The 16,078-nt window shown below is 45.1% G+C and overlaps 1 protein-coding gene across 1 annotated transcript in view; it reads left to right on the top strand.

Annotated features, from left to right (window-relative positions):
- LOC106569902 (phosphatidylinositol 4-kinase beta) overlaps nucleotides 1–15,886 on the top strand; it is a 25,267-nt gene extending 9,381 nt beyond the window's left edge. Inside the window, exons 2-12 of the mRNA XM_014141620.2 lie at nucleotides 1,814–3,081; nucleotides 10,064–10,291; nucleotides 10,565–10,798; nucleotides 10,918–11,027; nucleotides 11,164–11,268; nucleotides 11,556–11,679; nucleotides 11,785–11,898; nucleotides 12,133–12,284; nucleotides 12,567–12,699; nucleotides 12,935–13,055; nucleotides 13,197–15,886. Coding sequence (XP_013997095.2) covers nucleotides 1,828–3,081; nucleotides 10,064–10,291; nucleotides 10,565–10,798; nucleotides 10,918–11,027; nucleotides 11,164–11,268; nucleotides 11,556–11,679; nucleotides 11,785–11,898; nucleotides 12,133–12,284; nucleotides 12,567–12,699; nucleotides 12,935–13,055; nucleotides 13,197–13,378 — 2,757 coding nt within the window. The 5' untranslated portion in view covers nucleotides 1,814–1,827 and the 3' untranslated portion in view covers nucleotides 13,379–15,886. The remainder of the gene's footprint in view (nucleotides 1–1,813; nucleotides 3,082–10,063; nucleotides 10,292–10,564; nucleotides 10,799–10,917; nucleotides 11,028–11,163; nucleotides 11,269–11,555; nucleotides 11,680–11,784; nucleotides 11,899–12,132; nucleotides 12,285–12,566; nucleotides 12,700–12,934; nucleotides 13,056–13,196) is intronic.
- Nucleotides 15,887–16,078: the final 192 nt, after the last annotated feature.

Raw genomic sequence — 16,078 nt, 5'->3', positions numbered from 1 at the left:
CATGCGATAATCTGAGTACAGCGCTCAGACACCAAAACAAGCCATACAGATACCTGCCATGTTGTGGAGTCAACAAAAGTCAGAAATGGCATTAGAAATATTCACTTACCTTTGATCTTCATCGGAATGCACTCCCAGGAATCCCATTTCCACAATAAATGTTTGTTTTGTTTCGATAAAGTCCATATTTATGTCCACATACCTCCTTTTTTGTTCGCGCGTTCAGTTCACTATTCCAAATGCAGAAGGCGCATAAGTCCAGACAAAAAGTCAAAGTTGCATTACAGTTTGTAGAAACATGTCAAACGATGTATAGAATCAATCTTTAGGATGTTTTTATCATAAATCTTCAGTAATATTCCAACCAGACAATTCCTTTATCTTCAGAAATGAAAAGGAACTCCGCTCGCTTTCATGGCCGTGGCGTGACTGAGCTCATGGCATTTTTCCAGACACCTGGTTCAAATAGCTCTTATTCTCTCCCCATTCACAGTAGAAGCCTGAAACAACGTTCTAAAGACTGACATCTAGTGGAAACCTTAGGAAGTGCAATATGACCCCACAGACACTCTATATTGGATAGGCAATCACTTGAAAAACTACAAACCTCAGATTTCCCACTTCCTGGTTGGATTTTTCTCAGGTTTTTGCCTACCATATGAGTTCTGTTGTACTCAGACATTCAAACAGTTTTAGAGACTTCAGAGTGTTTTCTATCCAAATCTACTAATAATATGCATATTCTAGCTTTTGGGCCTGAGTAGCAGGCAGTTTACTCTGGGCACCTTGTTCATCCAAGCTACTCAATACTGCCCCCAGATCCCAAAGAAGTTAAATTATAAAAACAACATTTGAAACCGGGATTCATCCGTGAAGAGCGCACTTCTCCACCGTGCCAGTGGCTGTCGAAGGGGAGCGTTTGCCCACTGAAGTCGGTTATGATGACAAATTGCAGTCAGGTCAAGACCCTGGTGAGGACCACGAGTATGCAGATGAGCTTCCCTGATATGGTTTCTGACAGTTGGTGCAGAAATTCTTTGGTTGTGCAAACCCACGGGTTCATCACCTGTCTGGGTGGCTGGTCTCAGACAATCCTGCAGGTGAAGAAACCAGATGTGGAGGTCCTGGGCTGGCATGGTTACACGTGGTCTGCGGTTGTGAGGCCGGTTGGACATACTGCCAAATTCTCAAACTATGTTGGAGGTGGCTTAAGGTAGAGAAAGGAACATTAAATTATCTGGCAACAGCTCTGGTGGCATGCTGACTGACGGAATATCCAATTGCATGCTCCCTCAACTTGAGACATCTGTGGCATTGTGTGACAAAATTGCAAATTCTTTTGGTGGCCTATTGTCCCCAGTAAAAGGTGCACCTGTGTAATAATTGTGCTGTTAATCAGCTTCTTGATATGCCACGCCTGTTAGGTGGCTGGATTATTTTGTCATAGGAGAAACGCTCACTAACAGGAATGTAAAAATGTGAGAGAAATAAGCTTTTGTGCGTATTAAACATTTCTGGGATCTTTTGTTTCAGCTCGTGACACAAGAGACCAACACTTTACATGTTGCATTTAAAAAAAAAAATGTGTTCAGTATACTTGGTCATGGAGAAAGGCACGCATCTTATATTCCAGATAATGAAAATTTTTCAAATGGCGAAAAACTGACTCGTTCAGTAAAATTATAAAATGATGTATGTATGACTTCAAGAGCAAGCCCAAAGCATAACTTAACAAATCTATGTGATGTCATTTCTTTCTCCCCTGTCTGTACACTGCTCTCTTGGTTCACTGACTCATCTCTCCTTCTTCCAGATTTGACTGCTGCCATGGCTGACATGGAAGTGTCTCTCTCCCCTGCCCAGATCGAGGCACTTTACCTCAGCCCCTCGCTGTCCTCCACCTCCACATTTTCCTGCCCTTCCTCACCTGGATCCTCTTCTTCCTCGTTCTCCTGCTCAGACTGCTCCTCGGACTGCCTCAACCAACACCAGTCGTCTTCCAGTCCCAGAAGCTCCAGCCCCAGTGGCTGCAGCAGCAGCGACAGCGATGGCATGCGGGGCTGCAGCCCTCCTTTGGATATCATATCTGAGGACGCTGTGGTGCTGGACCTGGTCATCAATCCTGAAGTGGCCTTAAAGGCTTGCCAGGAGGTCCTGCAGAAGGTCAAACTCCTGAAGGTTGAGGAAGAACCGGAGTTGTTGCAAAATTGCAGCCCGCAATGGCAGCTGCCCAAAGGGACCGTATACATGGAGCCTTGCAACACGGGTTCGACTAAAGAGGAAGAACGACATTATTCTCCTCAACAAATAATGCAGAAATGCCCTCCGTCACAACAGCCTTGTGACACAGGTTCGATTAAAGAAGAGGAAGAAGAAAAGTGTGACCCTCCCCGACAAATTACGCAGACATGCCCTCCGTCGCAACAACAGAATGGCGACCAGTCCTCTGCGGCAGCCAAGCAGTCCTTGCTTTTGCGGCTCTTTGAATCTAAGCTCTTCGACGTCTCCATGGCCATGTCCTACCTGTACAAGTCCAAAGAGCCTGGTGTCCAGGCCTACATTGGCAACCGCCTCTTTAGCTTCTCGGACGAAGATGTGGACTTCCACCTGCCCCAGCTGCTCAACATGTACGTCCACATGGACGAGGATATGGGCGACGCCATCCGGCCCTACGTGGTGCACCGCTGCCGCCAGAGCATTGCCTTCTCTCTGCAGACGGCATGGCTACTCGGCGCCTACTCCTCCGACATGCACATCTCTACCCAGCGCCACTCGCGCGGCACCAAGCTGCGCAAGCTAATCCTCTCAGACGAACTAAAGCCCCATGCAGCTTCTAAAGGTGTGGGTGCTGCGGATGCCAGGCCTGGGCTGTGGGTCGGTGCCCGCATTCACCACCACCAGCGGCACACCATGGAGCCATCCCTGGCCCACGACAGCCAAATCAACCCCGCCGATGCCTACCTCTCGCCTTCCAAGCGGACACACCAGCGGTCCAAGTCGGACGCCACACATTGCACGAGCCTGGGGACTAGCCTCAAGAGAACAGCCAGCAACCCCAAGGTGGAAAGCGGCTACGATGAGGTGAGTGCCTTAACATATTTTGTCATGCTAAAAGAGGGACGGGAGAGTGGTGTCAGAGTTGTGGAGTATAGAATGTCTTTGTATGTTTTTGTTTTTAATCATGTATTTTAATAGTAGGCCTGTTGCATACATGTTCTCTTTTTATAGTCCCTATGTATGATGAAGCACAGTAAACCCTGTGTGGATTTTAGTTGAGGAATCTGAGCCCCTACCCTGAATCCCAAGTTTTTCTCCATCTGTGTCAGTAGTAAATAGTTGTCCTACATAACACTGTGGGAAACTTGGTTCAACCATTCTGGATTGTGGTGTGCCAGCAATACTTTTATTATTCGCAGGTGCGGCATCTTCCATGTCTCACAATTATAATACTTGTGGCAAAACTGTTCTGTCAGAATTGAACATTCTTTGGGAGCCCGGGATTACAAGTGTTGGACCTTGAGGAGCTCTATTCCAGCTCTTTCTATGGTCTAGCCAGACTACCCTCAGTCTAACTAATAAAGGGGTAGGGGTTAGGTAGCATCTGTCCCACATCTCCAGAGTTCCCTCCCTATTGTTTTGGGCGTGCAGTCTCCTCCCTCTCCATTTTGGCTGGGCTTCTCAGCCAGATTGCTCTGCAGCTGGTGTCAGAGTGAGGTTGAGGGTGGGTCCCTCTCGAATGGAGAGATGGTGAAAAAATGGGTCACTTTCTATCATTGCAGACATTGGATTGTTTAGTAGACGCTTTTGTGAGCATGTTTGTGTGTTGGGGCAGGATTTGTCAGTGTTGACGAGTGATATAGTCCTTGTGGTAAATCGTGTGAAAGCCATGCCTCTTGGTTGGAAGAGAGACACGTTCAGACTGTAGTTTCCTTATGATTGCTTTGAGTGCACAGGGAAAGAATGTTGGAGAGTTTGTGCTTCCCCTTGTCTGGCCTTTCTCTCAGTCTCACTGTTTCTCTGGCTTGCAGCCTTCTGCCAGTCCCCTCTCTCTCATTAGTGGATCAGGTATTTTATGAGAAATAAAATGGGGTAGTTTTAGATGGGGCAATGTCCTGAACCAGAGCAGAGAGATGGTCCCTCTCCCCTCCTTGATATATTGTACTGTCCTCACAGTTACACGCCTTTAAAAAATATATAATTATAGACTTTCTGGGCAAGTGGACTCCAAGACATCTTGCTGTGTTATGCATTATCTCACTACTACCAATGTTTCCCCTCCCACCTCTCTTCATTCTGTTTATTTGTGCCTGTTTTTGTCATCCTTTTTAATATCCTCTACCCATCCCTCTCTCAGCTAATATCCTCTTTCACTCTCCCTCTCTCTTTTCCTTTCCTCCCTTCCCCACTTCTGCCTGCATCAAACCTCCCTGCCGATGTTGTGGCCAGTGATCCCGGTTTAATCTGTGTCGGTGCTGTGAAGAATCCTGTAGGGCACAATAACAATCCACAGAACGCAACCAACAGCCCGAAGGAGTTCAAGGGCGCTTCATTTTATTGACTTTGCTCTTTAGGATTTATTAGCAAAGATGGGTAGGAAACTGCTTCTCCAATAGAAATACCCAATTACGCTAGTAGGTGATGTCATGGCAACGTTAGCTAGCAAAGGTCCTGTGCAGAAACACATCATCGGGTCTAACGGTCGTGCAAGCTGTCAAATCAAAGGCACTCCTTTGATATAAAGTTGGTTTTGTTGGAAATAAAAACGTGTCACTTTCGAGGTTGTAGTAATTACAGTTTCTGCCTCTTAAGCTCGGCTCGAATCTATGTTTTGGATTTAAAAAAAAATAACAATGAAGAATAGATTTGTCACTTCTCCCATTGACTTGCCAAACCCCCGGTCTGGTCTGCAGAGTCTGCTTCACAAGCGTTATGGGAAGTCTCGCTTGTTGCGCCTGTTTAGAAACTAGTGATCACTAGTTGGATGGCAAGCAGTCCATTTTGCTTTGATAAATACTGTACTGATAGTCCTTATTTCTAAGGCTTCACTCGCCATCTTGTTAGTCCTGGTTATTTGCCTAAGACTGACTAACTTTGTTTTGATCTTTGTACTTGGCCTCTGGCTGGATTGCAACAGTGAGGAAAAACCAAGAGGCACCAATCACAGTGAAGAGGAAGAAGAATGCTGTGAAATATGTCCACCATTTTGAGCCGCACTGTAATGTGAGTGGGACCGCCCCCGCAGTGCAGGTTGGGTGTTGCATAACGGCCCTTTTGTTTACAGTCTGGGCTCAGCTGTCAGTGCCCAGCATGCCTTCTCTGCCTCACTACTTCCCTCTTCCTGCCCCCTCGTGTTGTCTTGGCAACAGCCGCTGGGCTGGGGCACTGGTGGATTCAGATGGCTCCCTTTTTCCCCAGAGTGGGATGCAATGTAAACATACACTACCGGCCAAAAGTTTTAGAACGCCTACTCATTCCAGGGTTTTTCTTTATATTTACTATTTTCTACATTGTAGAATAATAGTGAAGACATCAACTATGAAATAACACATATGGAATCATGTAGTAACCAAAAAAGTGTTAAACAAATCAAAATGCATCTTATATTTGAAATTCTTCAAATAGCCACCCTTTGCCTTGATGACAGCTTTGCACACTATTGGCATTCTCTCAACCAGCTCCACCTGAAATGCTTTTCCAACAGTCTTGAAGGAGTTCCCACATATGTAAGCGCTTGTTGGCTGCTTTTCCTTCACTCTGCAGTCTGACTCGTCCCAAACCATCTCAATTTGGTTGGGGGATTGTGGAGGCCAGGTCATCTGATGCAGCACTCATCACTCTCCTTATTGGTAAAATAGCCCTTACACAGCCCGGAGGTGTGTTGTGTCATTGTCCTGTTGAAAACCAAATGATAGTCCCACTAAGCCCAAACCAGATGGGATGGCGTATTGCTGCAGAATGCTATGGTAGCCATGCTGGTTAAGTGTGCCTTAAATTCGAAATAAATCAGTGTCACCAGCAAAGCACCATCACACCACCACCCCCATGCTTCACGGTGGAAATACACATGCGGAGATCATCCGTTCACCCACACCGCGTCTCACAAAGACACAGCGTTTGGAACCAAAAATCTAAAATTTGGACTCTAGACCATAGTACAAATTTCCACCGGTCTAATGTCCATTGCTCGTGTTTCTTGGCCCAAGCAAGTCTCTTCTTCTTATTGCTGTCCTTTTAGTAGTGGTTTCTTTGCAGCAATTTTACCATGAAGGCTTGATTCACGCAGTCTCCTCTGAACTGTTAATGTGTCTCTTACTTGAACTCTGCGAAGCATTTATTTGGGCTGCAATGTCTTAGGCTGGTAAATCGAATGAACTTATCCTCTGCAACAGAGGGAACTCTGGATCTTCCTTTCCTGTGCGGTCCTCATGAGAGCCAGGTTCATTATAGCGCTTGATGATTTTTGTGACTGCAGTTTAAGAAACTTTCAAAGTTCTTGATCTGTATTGACTGATCTTCATGTCTTACAATAATGATGGACTCGTTTCTCTTTGCTTATTTGAGCTGTTCTTGCCATAATATGGACTTGGTATTTTACCAAATAGGGCTATCTTCTGTGTACCACCCCTACCTTGTCACAACACAACTGATTGTCTCAAACACATTAAGAAGAAAATAAATTCCTTTTAACGAGGCACCCCTGTTAATTGATATGCATTACAGGTGACTTCCGCATGAAGCTGGTTGAGAGAATGGCAAGAGTGTGCAAAGCCGTCATCAGTGCAAAGGGTGGCTATTTTTTTTGTTGGTTACTACATGATTCCATATGTGTTATTTCATAGTTTTGTCTTCACTATTATTCTACAATGTAGGAAATGGTAAAAATAAAAACCCTTGAATGAGTAGGTGTTCTAAAACTTTTGACTGGTTTTGTGTGTGTTTATATAGATGTTTTTACGTATCCGTTCGGAACAGGCATTAATGTCGAGCCCTGCGTTATTGACTTGGACATCAAGACATTCGGTGGAAGGCAAATGCTTAACATTGATTTGACTGCTGTGAAATCAGTTGTAAGTCTTTAGACTGACTTCCTTATCAGACAGCTCCTCTGTACTAGCCTATGTGTTGTCACCATATTAGCTCCACCCTTAGAATACCTTTTTGTAACACGTTGCCCTGTGTTTAACAATCAGGTGCAATCAGGACTACAGGTGCAAAGGACGTCTGCTCTACTGCTGACGTACATGCACAGACAATGTACTTCTGCCACACCTTGTTGTGTTCTGCAGGTAACCCAAGCCTCCGGCTCTGTCTCCCTGTCGACTCTATCCCCAAGGTAGTTGTCATCAGCAACGTGTACTTTGGTTACATGTCTATTGGGGGCGCAGCTAATCGCTCATTTTGGCTAGACTCCTGAAATACATCACAAGAGGGTGACACAAGTAGCTCAACCTATTTTTGTGTCATTTAAGCACCAAAAGTATAATCGGGCACACAGCCATGCAATCTCCGTAGACAAACATTGGCATTAGAATGGCCTTACTGAGCTCAGCGACTTTCAGCTTGGCACTGTCATAGGAGGCCACCTTTCCAACAAGTCAGTTGGTCAAATTTCTGCCCTGCTTGAGCTGCCCCTGGTCAACTGTAAGTGCTGTTATTGTGAAGTAACGACATCTAGGAGCAACAACGGCTGCGCCACAAGCTCACAGAACAGGCGTGGTGGGTGCTGAAGTGCGTAGCGCGTAGAAATCGTATGTCCTCTCCTGCAGCACTCACTACCGAATTCTAAACTGTCTCTGGAAGCAATGTCAGCACAATAACTGTTTGTTGGGAGCTTCATAAAATGGGTTTCCATGGCAGAGCAACCGCAAACAAGCCTAAGATCACCATGTGCGATGCCAAGCGTCGGCTGGAGTGGTGTAAAGCTCATCGCCATTGGAAACGCGTTCACTGGAGTGATGAATTACACGTCACCTTTTTTTTATTTAACTAGGCAAGGTTAAGAACAAATGATTTACAATGACGGCCTACTGGAGAACAGCGGGTTAACTGCCTTGTTCAGGGGCAGAACCACAGATTTTTACCCTGTCAGCTCGGGGATTTGATCCAGCAACCTTTCGTTTACTGGCCCAACGCTCTAACCACTAGGCTACCTGCCGCCCCATCTGGCAGTCCGACGGACGAATCTGGGTTTGGCGGATGCCAGGTGAACACTACCTGCAACAATGCATAGTGCCAACTGTAAAGTTTGGTGGAGGTGGAATAATGATCTGGGGCTGTTTTTCATGATTCAGGCTAGGCCCCTTAGTTTCGGTGAAGGGAAATCTTAACGCTACAGGATACAATGACATTCTTGATGATTTTGTGCTTCCAACTTTGTGGCAACAGTTTGGGGAAGGCCCTTTCCTGTTTCATCATGTCAATGCTCCCATGCACAAAGCGAGGTCCATACAGAAATTGTCGATCGGTGTGGAAGAATTTGACTGGCCTGCACAGAGCCCTGACCTCAACCCCATCGAACACCTTTGGGATGAATTGGAACGCTGACTGTGAGCCAGGCCTAATCTCGACTCTATGATAGAGCAGGTATCCACTCAACCTTTTCAAATCTAGGAATTACATTTTGGGAAGTATTACCCAGCCACTTTATTTGTTTGGAAAACAAATGATTTTGCCTCGTTAAGCACTGGTCCAGAATCAGTTTTGTTATTTTTCTGTCTAGAACAGTTGATTGGTTTGAATAGGGAAATCAGGTCCCAGGTATACTCGGGGACCCTTCCTCAACAGAACGTCCTGTCCACTGGAAATAATGTACAGGCAGTCTGACGTTTGGTCATGATCCAGAAAAATACACATCTTCACAGGAAAGGCATTTTGACATTTGACTACAAAAATAGAACGCAAAGGAAGCTGCGTGGTTTGCCTGTGAACACAAAAAGACCAAGGAAATCCTATGAAATACGGGTTCCTCATCCTGGAAAATCGGTGCTTGTGAATATGCCTAACTAGGGCTGTGCTGGTCATGAAATTGTCAGGCGGTAATAGTCATGCAAATGACTGCCGGTCTCACGGTAATTGACCTTTTTAACATAAACATGTTTAGTGTGCCTTTGGAACATCTAGATTTTAAAAAGTCAAATCTATTTTATATAGCCATCACAATAAAATCCATGATTTAGTTGTGATAAGACATTTAAGTTTATAGGCCTAAAAATCAAAACAGGCTGCATGATGCAGCTCTGTATCTTGATGATTTGTAGAGGGGGAGATCTAATCAATGGAAGATGGAATTAAAAGGGAAATGAGAGAAGGGTTACAATGATCAAAAGCCAACAGGTATGCTGCTATTTATGCTATAATCTGAGTGGAGTTATATGTAGGCTAACCGTAGGATGGTGAAAAGCGCATTTAACTTTATGGCTAGCCTCAATTAGCCTAGTTAGCTTGCTTCTCTCGGTTTGATGCAGTCAAGACAGGTACTGTGTAATCGGATGGGAGGATAAATAACTAGCAAGAAGTTAAGTGGTTGCGGTCTCTACCTCCTGTGCCTCCAGGCTCATGGTGCCCCGAGCCTCCCGTGTCTTACTCACATGTTCACACACACTCACTGAACGTTCTCCACTCACTAACAGCCTACAGCTTCTGTCTCCATGGCTCCGGTTGAATAAAGTAGCAAAACACCATAAGTTGTGACTAAACATCTCCAAGGCCCAAGGTATCTGGGTGTCGCTCAACTCCATAATTTTAACTATTGTGGTACTGCAATGGGTTGACATAGAATTTTATTTATTTGCTTCCTTCTCCCTGTGTCCATGCATTCTTAGTCTTATACCTCCCTTGGTTCTCTTCTGATTCCGCTCCTAAAACATCCTCCATTCAATTCCCATCATACCCATCTTCCTTTCTCAGCCTTTTTATATTTTTTGTAGTCATTCAAGGAAGGACCTGAAAGTTGTGCCACTTGTTATTTGCTGTAACTCCTTGTAAATTTCTTCAGAACACAAAAAGACATCGGTCTTGATCTAGATTCTAACTCTCCTCCTTGCCTCTCTCCTCCTCTCTGTAGCCTTTGCGCCTGACGCCGCAGAGGGAGTTCATCAAGTCTCTGATAAGCATCGGAAAGCAGCTGGCCACACTGCCCACCAAGGAGCAGAAGACCTGGCAGCTCATCTCAGAGCTGTCACAGCTCAACCACAAGCTGCCCGCCCGCGTCTGGCTGCCCACTGCAGCCTTCGACCACCACGTGGTGCGCATGCCCCACACACAGGCCGTGGTGCTCAACTCCAAAGACAAGGTGAGGCGACTTGTTGTAATATATATGTATAAGGAGGTACACACACACACACACACACACACACTACAGGCTCCAAAAACAAGGTGACCAGAAGGCCTAGTAGTTTGACACGTTAGTTTTGTTATTATTCATTTCCTGAGGAGCGTTGCGTTTAAATGGAGTGGGCCCCAATGCTCTTTGTCAATGGAACTTCCTGCTTAAATGTGTCTTAGAAAAATAGGTCTAGAACTCCAGTCCCTAAGTATGACCTCTTCATTCTCCCCTTCCTCTCAGGCCCCATACATCATCTACGTGGAGGTGCTGGAGTGCGAGAGGTTCGAGACATCCGGCATTCCCCTGCGCATCCCAGAGACGCGCATCCGCAGTGCCCGCTCTGCGGACAACCTCCTCCCGGAGTGCATTGGCATCACAGCCGAGCAGCGCGCCGGCAGCTTCTCCACCGTGCCCAACTACGACAACGACGACGAGGCTTGGGCCGTGGATGACATTGGCGAGCTGGAAGTGGAGGTACCGTGTGGCACAATGTGACTTCTTCAAGTAACATTTTGATGACTAGGCTGTAAGGGAAGGAGGGAGTGAATCAGATTTGAATGTACTTTAACCCTGGGGTCATTCTATGGTTCCAGCTCCCAGAAGGCCACACCAGTAGCAGTGACAACATCTCCCAGTTCTCTGTGGACAGCATCACCAGCACGGAGAGTAAGGAGCCTGTCTTCATCGCCGCCGGCGACATCAGGTATAGGGTCACTGTCAGCCAGAATTGCTCTGCTAGCTTGTTTCTCTTTAAGAGGTTCTTGTTATAGTTTCACGTTTTGGGTCCATCGCTATTGTCTGGATAGTGGTTTTACAACCACATGTTTCTTTTGTCTTAGGCGACGTCTGTCAGAGAACCTGGCCCACACCCCCACAACGTTCCGGAAAGATCCGGAGGACCCGTCTGCTGTGGCGCTCAAGGAGCCCTGGAAGGAGAAAGTCAGGTGGGTGATTGGTACATAGAAATAGAATTACTAGAAGATACAGAAAATTGGTGGGCATACACAATCCCCCACTGAGGATGCATGTCTATCCCACTTATTTGTATTTATTTTTTATTTAACCTTTATTTAACTAGGCAAGTCATTTAAAACATTCTTATTTACAATGACGGCCTACCCTGGACAACACTGTGCCAATTGTGCGCCTCCCGTAGTTCCGCGAAGAACAACACATTGTCAAGTCATTTGCTGTGTCCTTACTATTTCCTTCCGCTCTCTCCATCCCTCAGGCGGATAAGGGAGGGCTCCCCTTACGGTCACCTGCCAAACTGGCGGCTGCTGTCGGTCATTGTGAAGTGTGGGGACGATCTGAGGCAAGAGCTACTGGCCTTCCAGGTGCTCAGTCAGCTACAGGTACTTGACTCTCCACAGTAGAGTCCCATTCCACAGAAATCCTCTGTGGTAGTGTTATTAGCGTTCACTCACTAATTCGCTCCACTTCTCCCCTTTCCTCTCCAGTCCATCTGGGAGCAGGAGCGCGTCCCCCTGTGGATCAAGCCATATAAGATCCTGGTGATGTCATCAGACAGCGGGATGATTGAGCCTGTGCTGAACGCTGTGTCTCTGCACCAGGTGAGCAGAGAGAATTAAATGGACCCAATTGGGAGCTTGATCTCATGACAAAGTTGCCTAACAATAACTTCAAGCCGAGTTGTTTAGCTTTGTAGTCCTGTACCTCTTGGGATGAAAGATTTTGGTAATATTAGTAACGGTTTGATCACGCACTGGAATTTTGTGTCAGTTGCTAATTCTAATGGAATGCTGTCTCTGTTGCTATTTTATGCAAAATGCTTTTCTCTGCTCCAGGTGAGGAAGCAGAGCCAGCTGTCTCTGCTGGACTACTTCCTGCAGGAGCATGGCAGCTACACCAACGAGGCCTTCCTCACCGCCCAGCGCAACTTTGTGGAGAGCTGCGCCGGCTACAGTCTCATCTGCTACCTGCTGCAGGTTAAAGACAGGTGGGCAGCCCTCCCTTCTCACCCCTCTTCAGTTTCACTACTTCTATTACTCGCATGTTCCATTTCCCCTCTTCCTTTGTCTTTGAGCCTGTTTGGCTGCGTTTACACAGGCTGCACAATTCTGATCTTTTTCCAATAATTAGGCATAAGGTCAGAATTGGGCTGCCTGTGTAAACTGTTTTTGTGGTCTGATCTCAACTACCACATCCCACCCTCTCCTGTAATTCCTAAACTGTTTACTCAGTCCCCCTATCCCTTCTCTTATCTCCTTTCTTTCTCCAGACACAATGGAAACATCCTCCTGGACTCTGAGGGCCACATAATCCACATTGACTTTGGCTTCATCCTGTCCAGCTCGCCCAGGAACCTGGGCTTTGAAACCTCCGCTTTTAAGCTCACCAGCGAATTTGTGGATGTGAGTCAAATAAATCCTACTGCATGCAAATTTGCATTGTCATATAAAAGTGTAAACCGGAAAACACTGTGGAATTGATCATACAACTAGCTCCCTAACAATCTGCGTAAATACATTTTGTTAGTGTTCAGACGCTATTAGTGACAATGAGTTTGCTGGTTAGCTGCAGTAGCCTGCATAACCTGTTGGTTTTGTATGTGTAAAGACTAACCTCTTGTCTGTGGTTCTCTCTCAGGTGATGGGAGGCCTGGATGGAGACATGTTCAACTACTACAAGGTGCTGATGCTCCAGGGCCTGATCGCTGCTCGCAAACACATGGAGAAGGTGGTCCAAATAGTGGAGATCATGCAGCAAGGTACCGTTGGCTAAAACCGTGTATTAGCATGATCAGTATGTTGTGGTGGTTTTCCACAAACACGATCTTTCTCTGTGGTCTTGGTATTGCAACTCCTCTGACTCCCTCTCCCTGGGTCTCCCCTCTCTCCTCCCCCACCAGGCTCTCACCTGCCCTGCTTCCATGGCTCCAGCACCATCCGCTACCTGAAGGAGCGTTTCCACATGAGCCTGACGGAGGAGCAGCTACAGGTGCTGGTGGAGCAGATGGTGGATGGCTCCATGCGCTCCATCACCACCAAACTTTATGACGGCTTCCAGTACTTCACCAACGGCATCATGTGAATGGTTCCACACCAAACTCTACCACATGGGACTACCACATGGGACAACCACATGGGCGAGCAAGCAAACATGCATATAAAGATGGTGGCAAACCTGTGCATATGGACTCACCCATGTGTGCTTGCCATAGCAGCACATTTAGGGAAATGGACTCTTGTATAGACAAGTGCAACAAGTTCCTGTTTGTGAACTCTGTATTTTCTTTGTCTTAGACGGACCTCTGTTTTCCCCCTCCTTGTTTTGGCCTTGTGGAGGGGGAGTTCGCACTTCCTCTCCCTCTTGACCTCCTATCCATAGGACTTTTACCGCATTGACTGTTCTAAAACGAGGCATAAAGCACAGTTCAAATCACACACTCGAAAAGGATTAAGTATCAATATCGGAGGAGGTACTTAATTGAAAAGGGGGAGGGGCAACACTGGAGAGGGAGTGGTCTATATTCAGAGGAGCCAAGAAGACTTTTATCAGAATGGATGAAAGACAAATAACTGTGGATCAATTGTGCAAGAGCGTCACAAAGCAGTACATATTGAATATATTTACTTATTTTTGTTCTTAGAGAGCAAGATGGACTTTGAGAAGCCACTGTGTAACGACAAAGAAAGCACAAGACATATCATTTGCGGAGGTTTTCTAATGGTCATTTTCTTTGTTCTCTGAAAATTCCTATGGTTATCAAGAATGAGCCAGTCTGTAGAGGGGGAAAAAAGGACTATAAAGACCATTGGTGTATGAGTGTTATCTGTCAGGAAAACAACTCCTTAATCCAAGGTTTTGATACGTTTTGAACAATGTTTAAACTCGAACTGGAAAATTGTGAACTAGGACCAACTCATCTCTTATTAGGGGTCCAAGCATATGCAGCAAAGCTGCTGGTTGTAAGTGTTTTTGTTCCCATCCTTGATAACAGGTCTAGTTTCATTTCAATCTGGGTTTTGGACAGCTGGGGCTCGTTCAGTAGAACACATCTGTAATGCATTTAGTGTTATAGATAGAAATGCCATGAAATAGAAAGTTCTTTATCATCTCAGTTCTCCAGGGACTCTTGTCCTTACTGATAAGCACCAAGCAACACAGACTATCAGGAAAGGGCAGAATGTTTTACCATTTTAATATGCCGACTGTGTCATACCAACATGCGTCATGTAGAACTTTGCTTTGCTTGTTTCACTCTTTAAACCACCATACTTGAAGGAACGCTAGCGTAGTGATGAGCCTCATGCACTTGAGTTATGTTGAACCAAAATGGCTACCTGTGGTTAAATTTATGCAAAAACTCAACATTGACGTTCCACTAATGTTAGTCTTTAATTTCTAACGAAATGTGATTATTAACGCATTATTATTGTATGTTTTGTTAACTGAGGTTGCATATTTAAAGAATGCTCAACACTTTCCTCTCTGGTTGGCTCTCAGGTGCATTCCTGTGAATAATTCGGGCTAATCTAGAGCGAGAGTTGTCCTTGAGCAGATTATGTAAATAATGGGAGTGATTTGTCATTCCTGTCCGTTGGTCTGTTTTATTTCTCCTTGTTTTGAACAGTATGAGCTCGCTATCACAAGTCAACTTTGTTTATGTGAATGTTTTTATTTTACTCTACTAAACCGTTTTTTTTTTTTGCGCTGTCTCAAACACAAACGTGTATTGAAGAGAGCGGTTTCAAGAGCTACATGCTTGGATAGCCTATAACTTCTATTACCTGCTCATGTCTGAAAGCTGAGTCGTTGGTGGGGGGGGGGGCTTTTGTGTGTAGCAAAAGTGACAACTTTTCTCTCATGCAGTCATTCCTGTGAGAGAACCGATGCCTTGACGTACAACTTTTATCAATGCAACAGTTGGGACAAGGGAGTGCAGGTCATGTACCCAGGAAGTGCTTTTATCAGAAGTTTAACACTCCTGCTTACTCTTCTCTAAACACTACTACTTCATTGCTTTTTCCTTCATTAATTCCAACCCTAACCTTATTCTGTAAGATGATATAGAACTATAAAGTGCATTTCATCTTTGCTGGAGTGGGTGCTGTCAGTCAAACCTTTGATTTTGATGTCTCCCCATTGAGAAGCAGAATTTTTGTCCTTGTCCAGTGTCCATACCAGATACATGCTTGTCCATCCAAGGGGTATATTCAGTGCAGAACAATGTTCAGACTGCTCCTGATAGAAATGTATTGTATAGATCACTTGTTTCAAATAGAAAGTGATGTCTGCTCTATATGAATGTTTTTTGCCTTCTAAGTTCTGAACTGTGTGCCCTCCTGAAAGAGACATGGTTTTAGACAGAATTGGTCCACACCAAGCAAAGCATTTATTCCAGTAATTAACTATGGTTGATATGGAGTGCCTTTGTCCTTGATACTAAAGACATTTAGAATGTACAGGGGAAGAAATTTGTCCACTTTACATTGTATCAAAATGCTAACACTTAAGCTTCCTGATTGTTTCACTTTTCATTCGTGGTTGAGACTAAATGCATGACTCATTCAATAAATCAAATTGTTTTGTTTTTTACTTTTCTTGGTTAACGTGTGATAAATTACATATACACACACTCATTCAGACTAGTAATTTGTGTTGCAGTAGATTTCTAGTTTCCCAATTAAATAACATCCCACTCTGCAGATTTATCCAAAATTCATCAAATGAGAGAAACACTGAGTATACTAAACATTAGGAACACCTTCGTAATATTGTGTTGCCCTC

Source organism: Salmo salar, chromosome ssa14, assembly GCF_905237065.1.
Source record: "Salmo salar chromosome ssa14, Ssal_v3.1, whole genome shotgun sequence".
Lineage (NCBI taxonomy): Eukaryota > Metazoa > Chordata > Actinopteri > Salmoniformes > Salmonidae > Salmo > Salmo salar.
The sequence above is the reverse complement of the archived record's forward strand: the minus strand, read 5'-3'. Positions and strand labels throughout refer to the sequence as shown.